Below are 23,661 nucleotides of genomic sequence, written 5' to 3' on the forward strand. Positions count from 1 at the left end.
TCTCACTTCTAGGATAAGTTTTCATGAGTGCTGATTGATCCCTATCACCGTCTCTAAAACATGATATTTCATGTTGGTTCTAAAAAATCTGGCAAATTAATACAAGAGGAAAAATGAAAAAAAAAGCACTTGATTTTCATAAAGGTAATGAAAACCTTTCAAGTTCATAAATACATGCTATAAAGTTCAGTTTACATGGAAGAAGCATCTAAAAAATTGAACCATGCATTTAACACACCCTGCTTTCCGCATGTCTTGATATATAGCTAGGCATTGTTGCACTTCATGCAAGGACCCATATCTTCTACGAGCTCGTAAGAGTGTATTATATGTCACCTGAAATAACAACAATGCAGCATATTTTGATCTTATATTGAAATGGAGATGCGTCAAATACTTATCCATGGATATCTGTGGAAGGGAAACCATTTGTCTAGTAGCATAAGTATCTAAACTATACTAAGAGAGAGACTTTGTACATTAAATTCCCGATAGATGCTTTACAAATATTGAGCATGTCTTCTAATGCATTAAACCAAGTAAATCCTTATCCATGTGATGGGCAAATAGGAGAAGGAAAGGTTTGTACTTTGTAGAGGCCAAGGAAATTTTTAACTCACCAAATTTGGTTTTAATCCATATCTTTTCATTTCTTCAAATAATGAAAATGCTACCTTCAAATTGTTATTCTTTACACAAGCCTGTGGAGAAAAGAGAGAAAACAACAAAAATAACCCTTGCATCAGGTTATGAGGTTGAATATAGTGACAGGCAGGCAGCAACTAAGAAACAACATATGGGCATCTCAGAAATGCAAACATTAAGGATATAGAGGAATACTGAAAAATGACAAAATTTCATGAACTGAGTTATCTGCAAACCTTGATGGCCGTTGTATATGCAATAACATCGGGTTCAGGTCCAGCTTCACGCATAATCTTCAGTGCCTAAATAAGAAGAATGAGAAGTCATGTGAGATTCCTTTTTCAACAGAAAACATCTAAGAATTCAGATCCCACTGTAAACATTTGCTAGATAACAGAAAACTACATAATGCATCAAATCAACCAAGAAGACTTAGTCACAACTATCTTGGGGCACTAAATCAAATACAATGGTGAAACAGGATTCATGTAGCCAACTCCGAATAGACTGGCGAACCACAACTATCTTGGGTTTTCTATGCATAACCGATCAAAAAGAAAAGGAATTTTGGGGAATATAACCAGCAATATACAGTGAACAAGAAGCCACAACTTTGAAAAAAAAAACATGATTTTTATTGGAAACCGTGGAAAAAAAATGATTACACTTCACCAACTAACAAGATTGGTTAAGCTTCCAGAACACAACAACTAATTAGCCACAAATGGGAACTAATATAAAAAAAGGTGTTATTACTAGCACAACATAGTAGATCTATTGTTTTTTAAGAGAAAAATCCAACCTCAAGTTATGGTTCTCACTTCTCGAAACATGTATTCAGTTCAAAATCAATAAAATTGACCTTCTATTCTTGGGAAGAAAGTACATGTTTGACTTCTCCAATGACTCTTTTGAATGGCTAGATATTTTTTTACAAAAAAAAAAGAAGAAAAGAAAAAAGATGGAGGAAGACTAAATAGCATACATCTCTTTTGATGAATCTAAACTTAAAAACCAAGATTCCACCGCAGGAGAGAAGCAATAGAGTAGAATAGTAAATTTCAAATGAGTCTCATTCGTTTCAACAAAACCTGGTACTTGTAGGAATTATTCCATATAAAGTGAAAAATTGAAAAGAAAGAAATAAAGGAGGACCAGAGGGCAAATATGATTCAACTACCTAACACTTCTAGGAATATGTCAGCATACTAATTGACATCTTGGTTGTTCCACAGTATTCAATGGTCCTAATTCACCGAGAACTAAATCTAGTCTATAACAGCTCCAGCCTTGGATCACATATCAGTCACTTTAACTTTGCCAATGTTGTCATCAGCCCCTTACTAACAGAAAGTAACGGTAAATACAGAGTATATTGAAGGTTGACGGTATGAAGAGGTATACATCCAACTGCACAATTTCATGGTACCATTAATTGCAAGTTAAAAGAACACATCTAATTTATATTTTACCTGAAGAGCACCTCCTACATCTCCTGACCTTCCACAAACATCAATCAAAATTGACCAGCTTATGTGATTGGGAGAAAGACCTGCTAACTTCATTTCATCCATCAAATCTTTTGCACGACAATAGTCAGTACCACAAGCCTTCATCAATACATTATATGTAGCAGTTGTGGGTGTAAAAGGAACCACCTTATCTATGCATAAGTGTTCCGTATCAGAGATGTCACTAGGCATATTATAGTTTTCACCTGCACCTTCAGTGACTAGGTTGCCTGTACTCGCACTACTCTCTTTAGACTGGAAAATCTTCTGGATTCCACTTTCCTTCCAGAGCTGGAACATTCGAAAAGCTCTGTCATACTGGTAGGCCTCAACACAGGCATGAAGAAGGATATTGCAACTTTGCGAATTAGGTTCACAACCAGCCTGAAGCATCTCTTCAAATACTTGAACTGCTTTCTCTACAAGACCCACATTGGCACATGCACTTAACAATGATGACCATGTAAACATATTAGGAGTAACACCAGAGCTAAGCATGTCTTCTTTGATTTTCAGTGCCATTTGCCACATTTTTGCATCTGCGAAGGCCTAAAAATTTAATAGTAATTAGTCAATGAGAAAAAAAAAGAGTAAATGGACCCCCACTTTCAATAGCCAGATAAGGAATTACAGGATCTAGAATTCCAGATAATATATGTAGGAGCATTAAGGCTGTTAAAAGATACAAAGAGTCATTGAGAGGCAATCAATACTCAATTTCACCTTAATAATAGTGCTGTATGTGAAGACATCCAACTTCAGTTCCCCTGTTGATGCCTTATGCTCCATTTCAATATAGATTTTTTGTGCCAAGTCAACTCTTTCAGCAAGGCAACATGCTTTCAAGAGAATGTTATAAGATGTCACATCTGCAGAGACACCTAAATTCTGCAAATATTGGTGGAGAGGGTCAGTGATGTTTGATGACACTTGAGCATACATTACCATGTTTAATTTAATACTCAATCAGCAAAACAGGATTCATGTAGCCGACCCCATATGAGACTGGGATAAGGCATGGATGATGATGATGATGATGATGCATTAGATAATTCTTTCTAATATAGTAATTGAAGAGTTATATTATAGAAACGGAGAATAAAAATCACTACAATGGTCAACACCAAATACTTAGAGATAGCAAGATATCAGCAATACCGATTGTAGATACCCTTGGATAGGTGCGTAGCAGCACCACTCAAGAATAAATACTTCCATTAATAGCAGGTATAGGGCCAGGAATCAAGACTCACTTACCATCTATGATATGACCAATCAATTGGGCCCACAGATGGGCCCCAAGTCCATCTGAGCCAAGCAATCAGACATGACCCATAGCAAGTCCAAGCCCACAATGCCAGGCACATATCCACTTGTGTTGTAGAGACTGTAATCAGTCCTACTGTAGATGAGGATTCAACAAGAGAAAGTTCAGAAAATAGAAAGAAATCGTGGAGAGGAGATTTCAGAAAAAAGAGTGTGGGTCAGTTAATGATTGCCACCCCACTCAGTTGCTATTTATATTAATACTTAAAACATAGTATACTTACAATATCGCCCTTACTGTTAACACAAATAAACAGCAGCTAAAATAACTGAAATAACTAACTTTCTAACACTACTAACAGACTAACAGCAACATAAATAACATGCTAACTAACTCTACACTTCCCCTCAAGTTGGGAGTAGATATTAATCATTCCCAACTTGCATATATCTGTCTCCAACTTGGTCTTTGGCACTACTTTAGTGAAAAGATCAGCAAGCTGCAAGTCAAAGGCACTATATGAAAGACACACTTCTTGAGAGGCAATTCTCTTCGATAAAGTGTTGATCCACTTCAATATGCTTAGTTCTGTCATGCTGAATTGAATTATGGGCGATGTTAATAGCGGCCTGATTATCACAGTATAGAATAGGGGCCTCTCATAAGGAATGCCCAATTCCTCAAATAGGGATCTCAACCATAATATTTCTGCCACCCCATTCGCCATAGCCATGTATTCAGATTCAACACTGGAACGGGCAACAACATTTTGCCTCTTGCTTCTCCAAGAGACAAGATTTCCTATCATCAACACTCCCAACCCAATCAGCATCTATATAGACTTCTATTTTCATGTAACCATTATCTTTGAAGAGTATGCCTCTGCCTGGAATCTCTTTAGATAAGCAAGGATCTTCTCAACTACAAGAAGATGAGTGGTTCTGGGGCATATATTGACTAATAATACTAACTGCATAAGAAATGTCTGGTTGTGTGAGGCAAAGATAAAGGAGTTTCCCAACCAATCGTTGAAACTTAACATTGTCTTCAAGGGGTTCTCCCCCTTCTGCACTTATCTTATGATTTTGTTCAATAGGTGTGTCAATAGGCTTAACACCTAGATTCCCAGTTTCTTGCAAAAGGTCGAGAACATATTTCATTTGAGAAACAAAAATCCCATATTTAGACCGTGCTACCTCAATAACATAGCCAAAATTTTCAAGGGCTTGTCTAAATTTGCCAAACCATGCTCTTGGAGATTGTTTCAATCCATATAAGGTTTTATTCAGCTGGCAGACCTTCTTCCTTGCTTCTGTACTATAGAATCCAGGAGGTAACTTCATATATACCTCCTCTTGCAAGTCACCATTAAGGAAGGCATTTTTGGCATCCATTTGAAACAATGGCCATGAGAAATTTTTTGCAAGGGACAGGAAAACTTTGATAGTATTCATCTTGGCCACTGGTGCAAAAGTCTCCAAATAGTTTATGCCATATGTCTGTGTAAGCCCCTTGGCAACTAATCTAGCTTTATATCTTTCAATAGAGCCATTAGCATTATGTTTCACTGTAAACACCCATTTGCACCCAATCAGTTTCTTTCCTTTAGGTTGCTTAACTAACTCCCATGTATTGTTCTTTAGAAGAGCATTCACCTCTACCTTTATTGCATCTTTCCACTTAGGTGCTTAACAAGGCTTCCTGCACTGTTCTGGGAATGGGAATAACAACAATAGAGGCCAAAAAAGACTTGTAAGATGGGGACAAATGATCATAAGATAGAAACTAAGAAATACAATGGGTTGTAGATGAGGTACAACGACGCTTTCCTTTACAGGCTATAATTAGAATATCAAGATCATTGAAAGGAGGAAGAGAAGGCTCAACAATGGAAGGTATGGGAGGTATCTCATTTGTAGTGGAAGATAAAGGAACTGTGGTACTTGGATTTGGAGCCGTAAAGGAAATCGGAGTTGGCCTGGACTGCTAATGATCAAAATCAACCTGCCTCCACCACTTGTGATACACCCTCAAATCCCGACATCTTTGACAACTCTCCTCACTACACTCCCCTTCAGTGGTTGGGACAAATAATGGAATTTTTTATGAACATGACCCCATTTCACTACTCTTCCCCTTAGAAGAAACTCTACGGTAATAGGGTACATTCTCGAAGAACGTAACATCCATAGACACAAATTGTTTCCTATAAATATGTTCATAGCAGCAATATCCTTTTTGATTTTGTGCATACCTAAGAAAAATACATTCTAAGGCTTTAGGATCAAATTTAGAGAGATGAGGCCCAAGAATCTAAACAAAGCAAGTACATCCAAAGGTCTTAAGGGGAATAGTAAACATGTCCTTATCGAGATATAATAGGTTAAATGGAATTTTCATGTCCATGGCCTGTGAAGGAACTTGGTTGATGAGGTACGCAGTAGTGTGGATAGAATCCCCCCATAAACGTGTGGAACATTGAAGTTTAGCATAATACTTATGGCCATCTCCAATATATGCCTATTTTTCCTCTCAGCAACCCCATTTTGTTGAGGTGTACAAGGACAAGTTCTCTGATGGATAACCACATGGTCAAGGAAGTATGAAGTCAATGGTTTTGCAAAGTATTCTTTGGCATTATCAGATCTGAAGACTTTGATTTTGACTCCAAATTGGGTCAAAACCATCTGATGGAAAATTTGAGCCAGGGTAAGGACCTCATCTCGAAAGCACATAAAATAAACCCATGAGAAACAAATGTAGTCATCAACAAATAGCAGGAAATATTTGTACCCCCCATGGCAGTGATGTGATATGGTCCTCAAACATAAGTATGCACAATTTCAAAAAGAATACTACTTCTTTTATTGCTCAAAGAATAGGTTGTTCTACAATGCTTTGCAAGTTCACAACTTTCACACTTTAAACTAGACACTTGGACTGACTCAAACAAACTGGGAAATAAGCTCTTCAAAGACCTGAATGTCAAATGACCTAACCAATTATGCTAGAGCATAACCTGACTCACAGACTAAGAAACTAATGACCTCCCCACTTCTTTATCTTCCCCATGTGAATGCCCTCCAAGCAGATAGATTCCATTCGTCTCACGACCAATCCCAATCACCTTCCTTGTCTCTAGATCTTGAAAAACACACCGATTAGGAAATAAAATCATTGAGCAATTTTGATTTTTAGTAATGCTACTAACTAAAAGTAGGCTAGTACTAAGTTTAGGAACATGCAAAACTAAGGACAAGGAGATGGCATTAGACAGTCTAATGTCTCTCTTGCCAGAGATGGGAACAAGGGATCCATTGGCAATAGACACTTTGTCTCTACCAAAGGATAAGCAATAAGTAGTAAATAATGAGAATAATCCAATCATATGGTTAGATGCACCTGAATCTATAACCCAACACGGTCCATTGTTACCTGGGGCTGAAGCATGATATGTGAAGCTCTTGTACCTGAGTGAGCGGATGCGGAAGTGGTAATAGCTGATGTTGTAGCAGGTAACTGGGATGAGGAGGCTGAAGTGCCAACTTCACCTTCCAGCTGAGTTAGAGCAGCTCGAACAACGGCTAAAGTGTTTAGAGATGTGGCTCTTGTGCTCGAGGATGATACACCATTAGTAGTAATTGCCACATTAGCATTCCCCTTTTTGTTTCGGAGCTTTGCTGGAATTAGATGTGGATACAACTTCCAACAAGTGTCCCTTGTGTGCTTCGGTTTCTTGCAATGATCACAAATTACTTCCCTCTTGTCTTCTTTTCTCATATCCCTCTCCTTGTCACACCCAAACTTTGGTTTCATTACCTGCTAGGGCTGATTCCATAGGCTGATATTGTAGCATAACTTTTCTCCTACTTTCTTCACCGTGCACTAAGGAATAGGCACAAGACAAGGTCACACTCTCCCTAGTAAGAAGTTGTTGCCTCACAATATCATATTCCGGATTCAAACTAGCTAGGAATTCAAAAACTCTATTGGTTTCAACCTGCTTTCTGTATGTTTGTGCATCCTCCTAACTTTCCCACTCAATTGTCTCTAGGTGATCAATTTCATGCCACAAAGACTTCAAAGTAGGAAAATAAACTAAGACCGGTTTTTCTCCCTGCTTAAGATTATTGACTTCACACTTCAGCTCACAGGCCCTAACAACATTAAGTGGCTAGGAATAAGTTTCTCTCATGATGTCCCAAATTTCCTTTGCAGTTTTGGCCCACAAATAATTTTGGTTGATATGAGGCTGCATGGAACTGCACAGCCAAGTCATGACCAAATAGTTCTCCAGAACCCATTTGGCATATAATGGGTCTTCCTTGGCTGGTTTTTTTACATCCCCCATCACATAGCCTAATTTTCCTCTTCCCCCAATAGCCATCATAGCTGATTGAGCCCATTCCAAGTAATTGATCCATCAAATTTGACAGTGGTAATCTGAAAATTATTTTCAGTCATGTTTCCAATCCCCAACACACCTTCCCCTTGGGTCTTTAACTCAGTGTTTGTCATCTCTATCAAGGAATTTATCAAAAAATAAAAAAAACTTCCTCTTATGCTGAAATAAAGGTAATTATCACCCAGAAATTGCTAACAGCAAACTTAGACTGCTGAAAAAGGTCTAGCAAACACCCAAAAATCTTGAAACAGATCTAACAATTTCTCAAAAGTAATTATCAGTCAACCTGAATGCTAAAACAGACCTAACTGTTACCCAGAAATCAATAACAGTCAGGATGTTAGGGTTTAACCAACTAGAACTGACCGTAGGTTTGAGAAAAACCTAAAGAAAGTCCAGAGAAATTAAGAGAAAAACCAGCTGCACCTTCCAGATCACTCTAACCACCTTCTGGTGGCTGTTGATCTCAAAAAGAAACTGAGACTTACCCAAAACAGCCTGGCCGCCACTTCCAATCCTTGGCTGAACCCAAATCTTGAAAATCTTTCCTTCCCTCTGATTCTTCCTGATCATCAAACCCTTTCCAAGGCTCTACAACTTCTTGAAAAGCTGTTGCACTCAATCAATGATCTCCAAGAACCAGCCGATGAACTATTCTTGCTAAAGCTTCCAACCCTAGCAAGTTCTCATTCAGTCAACCTGATCATACTCATATGAGAAACCCCAGGTTGGCTCTATTACCAACTTGTGCTGTAGAGACTGTAATCAGTCCTACTGTAGATGAGGATTCAACAAGAGAAAGTTCAGAAAATAGAAGGGAAAGAAGTGAGAGAGAGAGAGAGAGAGAGAGAGAGAGAGTGTTATGGACGCATTTGTGGGGAAGAAGTACCACCGCCGGCAGTAGCAGTAACTTGGGACCCTCATCAGATTATCTAGGTAGCCACAGTTCATCTTACCTTATCTTATCTGCTTTCTTACTCTTATCTTATCTGTTCCAATAAAGATTAGTATAGAGTCTGATTTATCTTAGGGAGTTTTTATCCTTCTTGAGTAGGGAGTCTTATCTAGGACTCTTATCTATCTTATCTGTAAGCAATTTAGTTAGTCTTATCTAGGAGTCTTATCCATCTTATCTGTAAGCAATTTAGTTATCAAGGAGTCTTCCTACAAGGACGACTCTTACTTCTTGTAATCTCCTATTTAAGGAGCTGAAATTATTGAATAAAGATATCAAATTTCCAGTCAAGAAAGAGAGTAAAAGGAGAGTTCAGTGATCTCTTGGACAAATCACCCTCTAGGACGCCAAGATAGGTTCAGCTAGGAAGGGGAGGAACAAGGGAAAACATGAGCTTTTCCCCGTGGACCGACCCGTGACGAGATCCTATTCCCGGGCCCATAACAACTTGGTATCAGAGCCAACCGTCATGGGAGATCTAGAGCAGCTATCATCCAGGGTCCACGAACTGGAGCATAGGCTTGTGGAAACCAGCGTGGAGGTTCGTGAGGTCAAAGACGATGTCCGGGAGCTGTGACGCTTGCTGAAATCGCATTTCTCTAACAAGGAGAGGAAGCCAGAAGGGGCTGAAACCACAAACAGCCGCCGACCAGACTTGACGGAGTCGTCCAGCGAATAGCAGGTCGTCGCCCCAGTAGCCGCGGTTGTTCCCAAGTACAGCAAGCTGGAGTTCCCTTCATACAACGGCGTCGGAAGATCCTTTGGGATGGCTGTACAGATGCGAGCAGTTCTTTCGCAACCAACGGACAGGGGACAACGACAAGGTAAGCTTGGCCGCATTCCACATGACGGAGGAGGCGCAGCTTTGGTTTTATAAATTGGAGCAGGAGGAACCCGGGCTCAGTTGGACCCAATTCAAATCCTACTGCCTCCTCAGGTTTGGGCTCCCATTGACGAGCAACAAGTTAGGTGAACTGATCAACCTCAAACAGACGGGAATGGTGGCTGAATACCAGCGCCAATTCCAGACCCTCCTTGCCAGAGAAGCTTCGGTACGACCAGACCAGCAGGTAGACATGTTCACCGTAGGGTTAGCAGAACCCTTGAGGGTGGATGTGGAGATGCAACACCCCCCCCCCAACCTGGTTACAACCATGAATCTAGCTCGCGCCTTCGAACGAAAGATGAAGCTCAGCCGCGGAACCTTCAGTATGGGGCGGCCTCCATCCGCATGGGCATCCCCGGAACCACTCGGAATGACTCCATCTTCAGCAGCCAGCCAAGAACGGAAATCACAGACGAGCCACAATTCCAGATCAGCATCCAGTGAGGGAAGCAGCGTTGTTGCACCCCCTATTAAGCACTTGTCCAGGGCTGAGATGGCGGAACGTAGGGCGAGGGGACAGTGTTTTAATTGTGATGAACTATACTCAGCAGGGCACAAGTGCAAGAGATTTTTCTGCCTCCTGGTGGAACAAGAGGACGAAGAGGATGAACCCCCTTCATTGGAACCCGATCCAGGGGGGCTAAATCATTCCACCTATCCTGGATTCCCTTGACTGAACTCCAAGACACATATCCAGATTTCGAGCTTGAGGACAAGCTCGTAGTCCAGGAGGGGAGTAATGTTATGGATGCATTCGTGGGGAAGAAGTACCGCCGCCGGCAGCAGCAGTAACGTGGGACCCTCATCAGATTATCTAGCTACCCACAATGCATCTTACCTTATCCTTATCTTATCTGCTTTCTTACTCTTATCTTATCTGTTCCAATAAGGATTAGTATAGTCTGATTTATCTTAGGGAGTTTTTATCCTTCTTGAGTAGGGAGTCTTATCTATCTTATCTGTAAGCAGTTTAGTTAGTCTTATCTATCTTATCTGTAAGCAGTTTAGTTATCAAGGAGTCTTCCTACAAGGAGGACTCTTACCTCTTGTAATCTCCTATTTAATGAGCTGAAATTATTGAATAAAGATATCAAATTTCCAGTCAAGAAAGAGAGTAAAAGGAGAGTTCGGTGATCTCTTGGACAAATCACCCTCTAGGACGCCAAGATAGGTTCAGCTAGGAAGGGGAGGAACAAGGGAAAACAGAAGCTTTTCCCCGTGGACCGACCCGTGACGAGATCCTATTCGTGGAGAGGGTATTTCAGAAAAAAGAGTGTGGATCAGTTAATGATTGTTGCCCCACTCAGTTGCTATTTATATTAATATTTAAGCATAGTAAACTTACAATATTGCCCCTACTGTTAACACAAATAAACAGCAGCTAACATAACTGAAATAACTAACTTTCTAACACTACTAACATGCTAACAGCAACATAAATAACATGCTAACTAACTCTACATATCCAAACCCAAGCCTAGCCCCAGGCGGGCCTAAGCCAAATTCTACACCCAAACCTTGTATCCAAACTCATTTCCAGAGCAAATTGCTGGCCAATGTATCTAGAAAGTAACCTTCACTAGTAGGGTTGTGAAGTGGCCAAGACAACCAAAAAAATAAAATAAAATAAAGAACTTGCAGAATGTAAGGTTGTTTAAGGTACAACATCAAGAATCATGGAAACATCTAGTTCATGGTTTGAGAAAATGCAAGAATGAACGACAAACTTAAAGTTTTTTCCTATGTTGATTAGCATAGCATTTAGTGGTACAAGTTCTTCCAGGATATTATATGGTGGTATGTCAATGATCTTGCATTAAAGTATTAAGATGAGACCTTCAAAACTGAAAAATCCAGGCTGGGTGACTCAGCTATAACAAGCCTTGACCTTGTGCATTCAAAACAGTTTTATGCTACCCCCTTCATTCGACTTCACTGCATCAACTCATTCTATTAAGGGCTTTTTTCGAAAAGACAATGTGATTGTGCAGGTCTATATGTGTTTGTGTATGTACGAGATAGATAAGACTCCTAGATAAGACCACGGAGGAAAAGTGTTAAAAAATAAAAAGAAAATATGCAAGGAAAGAAGAAAAACAGAATCTGAATGAATGACGAAAACATAACTAACAATGAAGAGAAACAAAATTGGGCCTAAAAATATCTAACTGAAATTAATTAGACACTAATTCAAATGGAATCCAAAGACCAAAACAATGGCAACAAAAGAAGTACAAACCTTAGAAAAAAATCAGAATCCCAAAATAGTGGCCAAAGAAATAACAAGCATTCGAATCTATATTCAATGTTTTAGCATCCTATTCTAAGGGAACCCAGAGTACATATACTATTAGAAAGAGTGTCTAATGTTTTGTGACTTGTGAACATGGGCATGTATGTGTATATAGAAAAAATATGGGAAATACAAGCATGAGCTGCTGCTCAAGTTTAGAACCAGAGGGTAGGTGTTTTCGTGGCATGGACTCTAATTCCATGTGCAAGGATGGTTTTCCCTATATCCATTAGAAATATATTCCCTCCGATCATGAATTAACTTCAAGGTTCAATCCCCACTTTAGTTTTCATTCGGGGAAAGCTTCAAACCCTAGCTGTTATTAGACCCTCTGGAGAAAGTACCTTTTCAGTTTTCAATCATCTTTGATGATCTTAGGTTATCTTTAATCAGCCATACAACTGAATACGACCTATGGGTGCAACTTGGGTGGAGTCAGGTTGAGGACGTGTCACAATTTGAATGGGCTTCTTCAAACCAGGTACCCAACTTGTACCCCTAGTAGAAGATCAAAACTGTAATCAGTCTTGAATCCTAAAAGGTTTTAGGTTTGCAAAACAAAAGAGAAAGTGAGAGAAAGGAGAGAGAATAGAAGAGAAGCAAGATAACAAAAGTCGTTGAAAGGAGGGACAGATTCTAACAGATCTGCCGCTGCCACTCTCTTAATATTTATAGGTTTATGTTTAGTACATAATGGAAAGGACACATCTGCCCTTGGTACTTACATAATAAATAAAGTAAATAAAAACTGAAATAAATAACAACTGAAATAACAAACTGACTCAAACTGACACTACTATAACTGAAACAAATAACTACACTGCTGTCCTACGAACACAGTGGGGACCACTGCAGTGGGGCCCACATCAGTGTTCTCTACACCCCTAATACAACCTGATCAGTCCCAGAGGTTGGGGTAACAAATCTTTCACTCTTGGACAAAGCCTGTAATGTAGTTAAATGGAGATATGAAAAAATTAAAAGCCTGATATTTATCAAGTACAACTGGAATATTTGCAACATACTTCTCTCTCTTTTTTTTTTCAACTAATTTTGTCATTATTTTCTTTTTATAATAACCCTTTTTTCTCCTGATTTCTGTTAACTTGTTGCTTTCATGATTATCACTATAAGTTTGATGAAAAGGTGCCAAGGAGTATTCAATCAACAAAATGACTTCCACAAAGATTCCAAGATTAGTAAGAACAACGAATTATTCTATTTCTTGAGTAAAAGGTGGTTTAGAACTTGGCACCTAAGTCTGCCTAAGACAGAAGTACATGCCTACCTTTATGCCATGAATGCTGGTCCAGGCCAGCTTTTTCTTTTACAGTGTAAAAATCCTGATCTTTCTGAGGTTTAAAACTCAAAATGTTGGTGGAGACCCTGTATTTTATACAAATTCACAACTTCCATTACCAAATCTACTACTTTACTTAAAATTCATAGAGGGTTAAAGGAATCAAGGTTGCATGTCAATCAATGATGAATTATTTATGTGGGAAAGAAACTAATAAGAGCATGACTGGAGAGTAACTTTTTTTTTAAACTGGGAGAGATTCTCAACATAATATATGGCACAGTATCTGTTAACAGTTCTATCATGTTTTTGTTTTAATCAAGTAAATGATATGAAGATCATTTCAGTGAACAACTTTGTGCAAAAAGAAAATATTCTAGTAAGAACAAATATAAAATACATTAACTACAAGGAACAAAGAGTAAACATCAATAAAACATTAAAAAGGAGATAGCATTACTTGCATTTGCTTGTAGACATGCAAGGTGAAACTCAAGTCCTTGGCATTCACATTCATGATACTATTGAAAACGTATATATTTGGGGTGACCTTCTGAGTGAGCAACTCCTGCAATAAAATCCAGATGAAGAGAAAGGGAAAGATCTTATTGCAGCTTGAATGCGTAGGAACTTACAATTAAGAAAGTTTTAACACAAAAAGATTTTTGGAGGGGAAACAAATTGTATCCAAAAGTATCCTGTGTATAATTTGAATGATCAAGAAGTATATGTTTAATAAATTTCAAGAAAGATAGAACATAAACTCTAAATACCTGATTACAATGGTCTTTTGAAAATCAAGGACCAAATGAATGAATAAAGAGCTTTTCATTAATATTGTGTTTGGTGATGACTCCAAGCACATAAAGGTACTGACTCCTAGAGAAAACTATGTTGCCAACTCCAAATACCCTTATTTTTCCATTGCTCTGTTTCTAATTCTGTTACATCTTTATTGCTGTTACAGAATTCTGCTGACATAGTTTCTCATTCTAGTCAATCAATTCCATATTTTCAACCTTAAATCTCTTAGGAACTTTATTGTTTCCCTATTCTGAAGTGAACCTTTTTTCCCATATGAACGATTCAACAAGATCCAATAACCTGGTTTTGACACTTTGTAGACTACTGTAACAATTCTTTGTTCCTGTAGCAGTCCAATCTCAACCCATTATATTTCTCCTTTCATTTTAACTCCTACTTTTTGCTTCCACAGGAACAATTTGTTTACAGCAATCTGCTGTTGCAATTTCAGCCTCTAAAGCTAATATAAACCTGGAGACAGCACCTGGTTCACTACCAGTCCAGCAACAACTTTTTTCCTATTAACCCACAATATTGCAACAAACATGCAAGAAGAAGAAGAATCACTTGTCACATTTTTTTTCTTTACAATTATATATACAATGATAAACACATACATTTATAGCTTGCAAAACACAAGATCACACCTAGGTCTTACTGCCCAGAAGGGAAACCTTTATCATGCCAATTTCATATAGACCTACCTCAGCTTTAATTTTCAAGCATCCCAACATAAATGCATGCAGAAGTGCAGAGGCAAAAGTTTAATGTTACAAGTTGCATAAAGCATCAAATTTGATAAGAATATTTATATAATACTTTGTACAAACAATGTTTATGCAAGGTTGAAAACCATCTGGAAAAAGTGTTAATACTTCATTAACAGTGTACGTGAGAAACAAAGTAAATAACCTTTAGGCCCTCCAAAATTTTATTCTGAAGAAAGTAATCAATTTCATTAAGAAAAGAAACAGGGTGCATGAGAGGATGTACAACTGCAAACAAGAACTCTCTGAAGAGATTTTTGAAGATCATTACCTCATAAATGTATCTAGATTTCAAGTAGTCACCACAATGACCGCAAGCATCAATCATAGCACGCCAAGTATACATGTTTGGACCATTTGAGTTGCACTTGGATGCATCAAACACATTCAAAGCAGACATCAAGTCCCGTTTCTTCCCAAATTCATGAATTGCATAACTGAATATAACATGTGCATGTGGAACAATACATGCATACCTACAGAACCAGAAGAAGCATTAAGGCCATTTAATAACAGCTGAAGTCACAAAAGATCTGTGTATGCTGTACAGACTCACAGTATAGAAAATCACAGAGATTGATCCATGCTTTTTGGGCTGTTTTTGCCAGGAAAGCTTGGCTGTTTGGAAAAAACAGACTGGACTGTTTGAAAGCTTCCTGCACATTTTTTTTTGGGTAACATGATCAATCCAATTTACCCATGACACGTTACCATGGGTTAGTGGTAAAAGAATATTTCCCCCCAATACAAGCAAGGGACTGAGTGGGGTAACGTGCCATACACAAATGCTCCAAACAGCCAAGCTTTCCCCATTTTTGCCTAACAGTAATAAATTTTTACCTTACCATTCTCAAAAGAAAGAAAGAATGAAAGTAACTGAAGTGGATGAACTGAATGATCTGAATGATTTCTTGTTTTATGGCTGAAATTGGATTGATCACTGTACTGTCAAATATTTTATTATTTAATTATTTTATACAGTAAAAGATACGATGTCATTCAGTTCAACCATGTCAGCCATTACCAAACACCCCCTCTAGTTATTCCTTTTTTGCTCATAAAGGCAGCCTGGTCTCTCACTGTGTTTCATTTTCTGCTCATGGGTTGGCTTGGAATATGACGTTAAGGAGATACTTAAGGAACTTCAAGACTCCGGATGTTCTAGCACTACTTGACTCTTTGGATGGTGTTTCCACAGAACCTACTAACCCTAACACCAGGATTTGTACCCTAAATTCCTCGTGATCATTCTATTGTGACTCTTTCTTTGCTTCTCCAGCCAGAAACCCTATCCCTACCCTTGTGCATCCTGTGAGTGCCATATGGAAAGGATCAGTGCAGCCAAATGTTATAGCTTTCAGCTAGGAGAATTTTTTATAATAAAATTAATACCGGTGATAATCTTCAAAGGAGAAGACTCTTCTAGTATTTCACCCAACATTCAAAATACCGATACACCCCAATAACTGGAAGGAGTGTATTTATACTTTTTACCTCAAATTTTTATTTTTTTAGTTTTGCTTTTCAAAATATCAGTTTTTCTATTGTTTAGTCAATAAATAGAACAGGTTCCTGAAAACACCTTTAAATAGGTGTAGAGAACACTGATGTGGGCCCCACAGCTACGGTCCCACTGTGTTCGTAGGGTGGAAGGTGTTCTAGTCTTCCTAGGGTTAGCTATTGGTCATTTAGTTGTTTCAGTTGTTATTTATTTCAGTCTTATTTCTGCTCTATTTGTTATGTAAAGACTAAGGGCAGATCTGTCATTTCCATGCAATGAGCATAACCTATAAATATTAATTAAAGTGGCGGCGGCAGAACATGAAGCTTCTGCTCCTCCTTTTCAGCTCTTGTGTTCTACTGCTTCTCCTCCCTCTTCCTCCTCTTTTCTCTTTATCTTTCTTCTTATTTTCGAACCTGAAATCAATTAGGGTTCAAGACTGATAACAGTCCTGAACTTCTACTATAGGTATATTGGAATCCCAAAGATACAATACAATACACCCTGTATCGGGCAAATTGTATCAAGATTTCAAACCTTGCTTTTACCCTATCTTTGCCTCTTGTGCAAAGCAAATGATAAAAATACTTTCAACCTGTTAACCTCCCATAACTTTGTTTTTTCTATCTGAAAGTTTTCTTTTCTCTATTTTGGTGCAGGTGGACTCCTCCAAGTGATTTGGAAAGTCTGTTTAGTTCCTATAACTTTGTGTTTCCTCTTTCTTCTCCCCTTTAAGGAAGAAGTACAAGGTTTTGTAGATGCATGAATTGAAGTGTTGTGGTGTGTATGGAAAGAAAGATGTGCAAGGATTTTCAAAGACAAGTCCAGGTATATAGAGGACATCATTGAAAGTGTATCTACCAAATTTGCACACCATGTTACTTATCAAGAAAAAAGGTTGCACATAGGGTCAAGACTACGGAGATGTTTAACCCATTTACAACTGATGACATCATTAGAAGTTGGAAACAGGTGATGATTCATCATTATTTAGAGTGCCTCCAACAGTAACTTGGGACCTCCAAGACTTATGTTGAAATGCTGTTATTTTGTATGTTTAGTACCACAGGGGTACTTTAGTCCTTTCAGCCTGTCTTATTTTAAGTTGTGTCACCCTAGTATAAATAACAACAAAGCTGGTGCCGCCAGCAGCTTTCTGAGACTCCAAACTTTTGTCTCTCTTCTCTCTTCTCTCTCTCTCTCTCTCTCTCTCTCTCTCTCTTCCTTCTCCTCTGGATAACATGGTATCAGAGTGGGACTGTTAGGTCCGAAAGAAGAGATCGAGCACACCTTCCCTGTCTTCTCCATTCGCCAGATCCAGATCCAGATCTAGATTCAGATCGGACTGAAGTACTCTCTCTCCCTTCTCTTTTTTTTTTAATTTTTTCTGGACGTGTGCCAGAACAGAACCTGTAATAGGTTCAAACTGTTAATGTGAGGCGAGCAGTCCCTCTACTTTCCTTTTTTGTGGGATCGGCCGATCCCTGTAACAGACTGTAGGTCAGTAATGACCTTTACATGCTGAGACAACAGCTTTTTGGTGAACTTGTAGGTCAGGGGATGACCTGTATATGCTGCAACAGCAGCCAGAATTGACTTGTAGGTCAAGAGAGGACCTGTATATGCTGCTACAGCAGCCATACCTGATTTATGGTAGGCCAGTGATGACCTGTGAGTTCGGTAACATCAGCTAATTTTGGTTGAAGAACTGAGTTTTAAAAGAAGGGAAAGGAGGGGAGTGGTTGTCTCTAATTCTCTAGTGCAAAATATCTTTTTTTGGGTGTTTGGCTGCTTCTTTTTGGCCTTCCTTGTGTTCAGTTGAAGTGTAACCTGAAGTTGTGATTATGAGTGGTGAAGACTCTGCCATATCTAGAGTCTCCTCAATGCAGAATGGAACAAGTGGGGGAACAGATTTACCCTTCCCTATGGCTGTTATACCCCAAAATTATCCAAGATTTCCACCAAGTGATCTTCCCAATTTCAAACTGAGATCCAAATTTTCCAATCCGATAACGTAAAAGAATATTTTCATAATGATCTCATGGAATTCTTTGCTTTGCATGGATCACTTCACCGTAGCTCCTATGCTCAAACACCACAACAAAATGGTGTTGCTGAAAGAAAGAACTGACACCTTCTTGAAGTGGCTAGGGGTTTACTCATGCATATGAATGTCCCAAAACGTTTTTGGCTTGAGGCAGTCCTTTGTGCTACATATCTCATTAACCATATGCCCTCTCGCTGGTTAGAGTGTAAAGCCCCATATCAGCTTCTTTTTCCCAAAGCTCCTCTTCTATCATTTCCTCCTCGTGTGTTTGGTTGTCGTTGCTTTGTTCAAAATCTGGCTCCCACCCATGGAAAATAAGATCCCCGTGCTATTCCTTGCATCTTCTTGTGGTATTCCCTCACTCAAAAGGGGTACCAATGTTTTGATCCCGTCTCCCAGAGATATTATGTTTTTATGGATGTTCTTTCTTTGAGAGTGAGCTTTTCTTCCCTGTTTCTCCTCAGGGAGAGTATAGAAATGAGTAGAAACTAGTTCAACTGCCCCCTATTCCTGATCCTCCTCCCTTTCGTGTTTTCTTTCGATGCCACAAAGGCTAGCCAAGTTCAAGAGTTGTGGAGCATTTAGAAGCTGTAGCACCAATACCATCAAACTCTTCGGGGGTGGATCCTTCCCAACCAGGTACCTTGGTTCCCATTAATGTTCCTGACTCTAATACCTCTATTGCTGATGGCCTTAACCTTCCTATTGCTCATCGGAAAGGTGTTAGGTCTTGTACCACTAAACACCCCATGTCCCACTTTGTTTCCTATGAGAACATTTCATCGTCCTTTCAGGCCTTTCTCTCTTCCATTGATAGTGTTCCTATTCCTAAGAATGTGGCAAAAGTTCTTTTGACACCTGAATGGACAGATGCTATGGAGGAGATTAATGCTTTACATAAGAATAGTACATGGGAATTTGTAGATCTTCTTGAGGGGAAGGAACCAGTTGGGTGTAAATGGGTTTTCACAGTAAAACATAAGGCTGATAGCACAGTGGAATAGTATAAAGCTCGTCTAGTAGCAAAGGGGTTTACACAAGTGTATAGAGTGGATTATGCAGAAACTTTTGCACTTGTTGCTAAGATGAACTCCATTAGAGTTTTTTTCTCCTTAATTGCTAATCTTGACTGGGAGCTTCATCAACTTGATATCAAGAATGCATTCTTGAATGGTGACCTTGAAGAGGAAGTATACATGGTGCAACCTCCTGGTTTCCGAGCTCAAGATAAGGAACAAAAAGCGTGCAAGTTAAAAAAAATCATTATATGGCCTAAAACAATCACCGAGAGCCTGGTTCAATAGATTCCATGTAGCAGTTCAGCAAAAAGGATACAAGCAGTGTCAATTTGATCATACACTATTTGTAAAAAGAGGGGAAGGAAGGATTGCAGCACTGATAGTATATGTTGATGATATAGTTATCACTAGTGATTGGAATGATGAAATTCAAAAGTTGAAAAGCTTCCTTGCTACCCGGTTTGAAGTGAAGGATCTAGGTCCCCTAAGGTACTTCCTTGGGATTGAAGTGGCCCGCTCAAAAAAGGGTATCTTCATTTCCCAAAGAAAGTAGGTCCTAGATCTACTCCAGGATACATGAAAATTGGGAGTGAAGCTCGTTGATTCCCCTATTGATCCTAACCACAAGTTAGGAGACTGTCAAGGTGAACCCGTCGAAGATGTGAAACAGTTTCAGAGACTTGTAGGAAGACTGCTATATTTTTCTATGACTCAACTAGACATTACTTATGCAAAGAGAGTTCTTATCCAGTTCATGCATGCCCCTAAGACTACCCACCTTGAAGCAGCAGAAAGAGTTCTCAAATATCTTAAGAAGTTCCCAGGTGCAGGTTTGTTGTTTCAAAAGCACGGGCATTTGAAAGTTGAAGTGTATACTGATGCTGATTGGGCAGGATCCTTGAATGACCGGAAGTCAACTAGTGGCTATTGTACCTTTATAGGAGGGAACCTAGTTACCTGGAGAAGCAAAAAGCAGAATGTGGTAGCTAGGTCTAGTGCTGAAGCTGAATATCGGGCAATGTCTCATGGAGTGGCAAAAATTATCTGGTTAAAGAATTTGTTGAGTGAGTTGGGCTTTCCAGTTGATGGGCCTATGACTCTTTATTGTGATAACAAAGCAGCCATAAACATCGTTGCTAATCCTGTGCTGCATGATAGAGCTAAGCATATCGAAATTGACAAACATTTCATCAAAGAAAATGTTGTCATAGGGGAAGTGTGTACTCCCTATGTCAGTTCTGAAGACCAACATGCAAACATCTTCACAAAGGGGTTACATCACTTGCGACATTATGATTTATGTGACAAGTTGGGCATGATTGATATCTATGTCCCAACTTGAGGGGGAGTGCTGAAATGCTGTTATTTTGTATGTTTAGTACCGCAGGGGTACTTTGGTCCTTTCAGCCTGTTTTATTTTAAGTTGTCGCCCTAGTATAAATAACAACAAATCTCGCGCCGCCAACAACTTTCTAAGACTCCATACTTTTGCTCTCTCTCTCTCTCTCTCTCTCTCTCTCTCTCTCTCTCTCTCTCTCTCTTCCTTCTTCTCCTCTAGATAACAACTTACAAAGAACTTTGATGGTTGCAGCCTAGGGAATCCAGGCCCTTCTGATATTTGAGAGTTCTTAGATAATTGGAAGGAAATATACTAACTTTATGTTCTGATGGTGTTGGGATTGGTGACTCAACCAAGGCATGGGTTGTGTTGCAAGGACTAAGAAGGATAGAGTCCCCAAACCATACGAACCTTATTATTAAAGGAGATTCATGTGCTACAACAGGGTAGCTGAAGAAAAATCAGGCGGGTTCTTGGAACTTGGGAAGTAAGTACAAACATCCAATCAGGGAGACAAAAGAGCTAATGAAGGAATTGAGAACAAGTGTTGAATGGATACTAGTGTTTTAAAATGTGGAAATGTGACATGAGGTGTTCCACTACCTGGAAGCGTGAGGTGTAGTTCAAAACGTAAGAGGCATAAGCGTCCTAAAGAGGAGGAAGAGGAAGGGGATCTCTTTTTTTTTTTTCATTTCTATGGAAAATGTTTTATATTAATTAGAATGAAAATGCATAACACTAGCTGAAGGGGGGTCTTCCCTTTCTTCCTTTCCTTTCCTTTTTTTCTTTTCTTTTCTTTTCTTTCTTTCTTTACATATGAGGCATGCATGAGGCATATGACTCTTGCACACCTCATGCAAAAGGCATTTGAGATGTACGCCTCAGGTTATTACTCCTCATGCACCTAAGGTGTACACCTCATCAGTGCCCCTGGCATGTGCCTCAAGGCATTTTGGAGCACCTCAAGGCCCTCACCTGGAGGTGTGCCCCCCCCACACCTTTAAATTATTGATAGGTACCTCAATCTGCTTAAATGGTCTGGAAAAATAAGGAGGAGCATTGAGAAATCAGATGTGAGGTAATTGAATATCCTAGAGGTAGTTAATTGAGGCTAGATGCCTCTTTGGGGTGCCGATACTGTACTGATGCACACTGCATAATTCATATTAATAAAACTCATAACAGCTATTGATAAAAAACATATGGAAAACATGACCATAAATGTATGGTGACCCTTTTCTACTCATGCTATTGTTGAGGAATCTCTCCAAGTGCATATTTTTAAAGAGAAAGGGAAAATAAAATAGCATTCTTAAAATGTTGACAGCTCAAAACAGTGACTCTGAATACAGAAACTCACTTTTCTAGAAATGGACACAGAAGAGAAATTCCTCTTACTTAGCATATCAATGGCAAGTTCAGGAAGCATGCCAAAAAGAAAAGGTTGTTGAGCTACGTATTGTTGCATGAAAGAAATCACACCACCATCATCATCCACATTGTCCCACTTAAGTGAGCTCAACTGCATGAATATTTCTCATTCTGCTCTAAAAATGCATATCATCTGCTAGAGAACAAATTATCAAGTCATTTTTCCAGATCTGTACCTAGGTTCCTTTTCTGCCTTTCCCTTTCATTTTAGCACCTTCAACTTGCAAATTGTTGTTCATCCTGACTAGCCTCTTTGTTGATCTTCATTTCACATCACCAAACCATCTTAAACAATGATACTCATGTTCTACCAAATTGGTGCAACTTCTAAGTTTCCTCAGGTACTCATTCCAAATGTTATGCCTCCTAATACTGCTTCTTATCCACTCAACCAAAGTTCAAAATGTTGGTCTGTACTAGTTTTCAACAAGGCTTAAAAACAAAGCTTTGGTGAGATTCAGGGATTTTGGTTAACAAACGAGAAAAAAAGTTAAAGACTAAAAAATCAAATTAGAAAAAAAATGCCTCTCCAAAATTCCTATTTTCTTTAGCTTTTCCTTTTTCTGCATCCTTTGCATATTCCTATTTATTCTTTATTTCTACACATATCCTATGTCATGTCTTCTCCACATGAGATGCAAATTATCTAATATTTTAAGTCACAGCTACTTGGATGGTCTCACTCTAAAGGGAAAAAAAACTATTTGAAGTCCATCACTATGGGCATAAAGATGATGTGTCAAAAGTTGGTTTGTTCAAAGCCAGTATAATTAGAAAGATTGTTCAATTATCTATCTGGTTAAGCCCAAGATCACATGATTCAGACATAACTCAAGTAAGTTATTGCCAATTTACGTAAAAGATCATTGAGATCATTCAAAAAAAATCCACTTAAATTAGATAAACTATTAAGTGAGTTTTTGCCTTGTTTCCTCTTAAAACTCTTGGAGTTGCTTGGTTTAGCATGTAGGAAGTTTTCCTTTGGTTTCCCTTGAAGAGACTAGGCTTTGAGAATGATGATGATCAAAGTAATTCTACATTATCATCCAGCTTTATATCATCACCTTCTCCATGCCCTGCCCTCTCTAGCCAGTAATTGAAAATGATAAGGAATTAACTGAATTGATGAATAAGTTGTTGATCATGGTCATGGCCATTTGTTATAAATTGATAAATACTAAAAGACCTCCAAAAAGGAAAGAAAAGGAAATAGTAATAAAATACACTAAGCAATGTAAACAAAATTTAAAAAACTAAAAAAGAGATAAACAGATGCTCTTAGAGGAAAGATATTACAAGAAAATTTTCCAAAGACTGATTTAAGGAGAGGTACAAAGTATGGATCATACCTTATGGCCATGTCTGGGTCATGCCTCTCAACACACATATTTACAATTCTAAATGGGTCCACAAATTCTTTAATAGAAAATCCAAAACCTATATCAGTAGAAGAATATCCATCACCCATCACAAAATATGTAGAACCAAATA

The 23,661-nt window shown here is 38.7% G+C and overlaps 1 protein-coding gene across 2 annotated transcripts in view; it reads right to left on the bottom strand.

The window, feature by feature from the left end:
- Nucleotides 1-23,661, bottom strand: part of LOC148870223 (Tetratricopeptide repeat (TPR)-like superfamily protein) — a 30,549-nt gene that overhangs the window by 4,509 nt on the left and 2,379 nt on the right. For both annotated transcript variants that reach the window (XM_088969727.1, XM_088969726.1), the window contains exons 2-9: nt 23,520-23,607; nt 15,105-15,309; nt 13,723-13,830; nt 2,880-3,044; nt 2,118-2,705; nt 882-947; nt 621-701; nt 239-336 (exon numbers count right to left, since the gene is read on the bottom strand). In XM_088969727.1, coding sequence (XP_088825853.1) covers nt 239-336; nt 621-701; nt 882-947; nt 2,118-2,705; nt 2,880-3,044; nt 13,723-13,830; nt 15,105-15,309; nt 23,520-23,607 — 1,399 coding nt within the window. The remainder of the gene's footprint in view (nt 1-238; nt 337-620; nt 702-881; nt 948-2,117; nt 2,706-2,879; nt 3,045-13,722; nt 13,831-15,104; nt 15,310-23,519; nt 23,608-23,661) is intronic.

The sequence above is a fragment of the Nelumbo lutea genome, chromosome 2 (assembly GCF_056320005.1).
Source record: "Nelumbo lutea isolate HS-2025 chromosome 2, American lotus-T2T, whole genome shotgun sequence".
Taxonomy (NCBI): Eukaryota; Viridiplantae; Streptophyta; class Magnoliopsida; order Proteales; family Nelumbonaceae; genus Nelumbo; species Nelumbo lutea.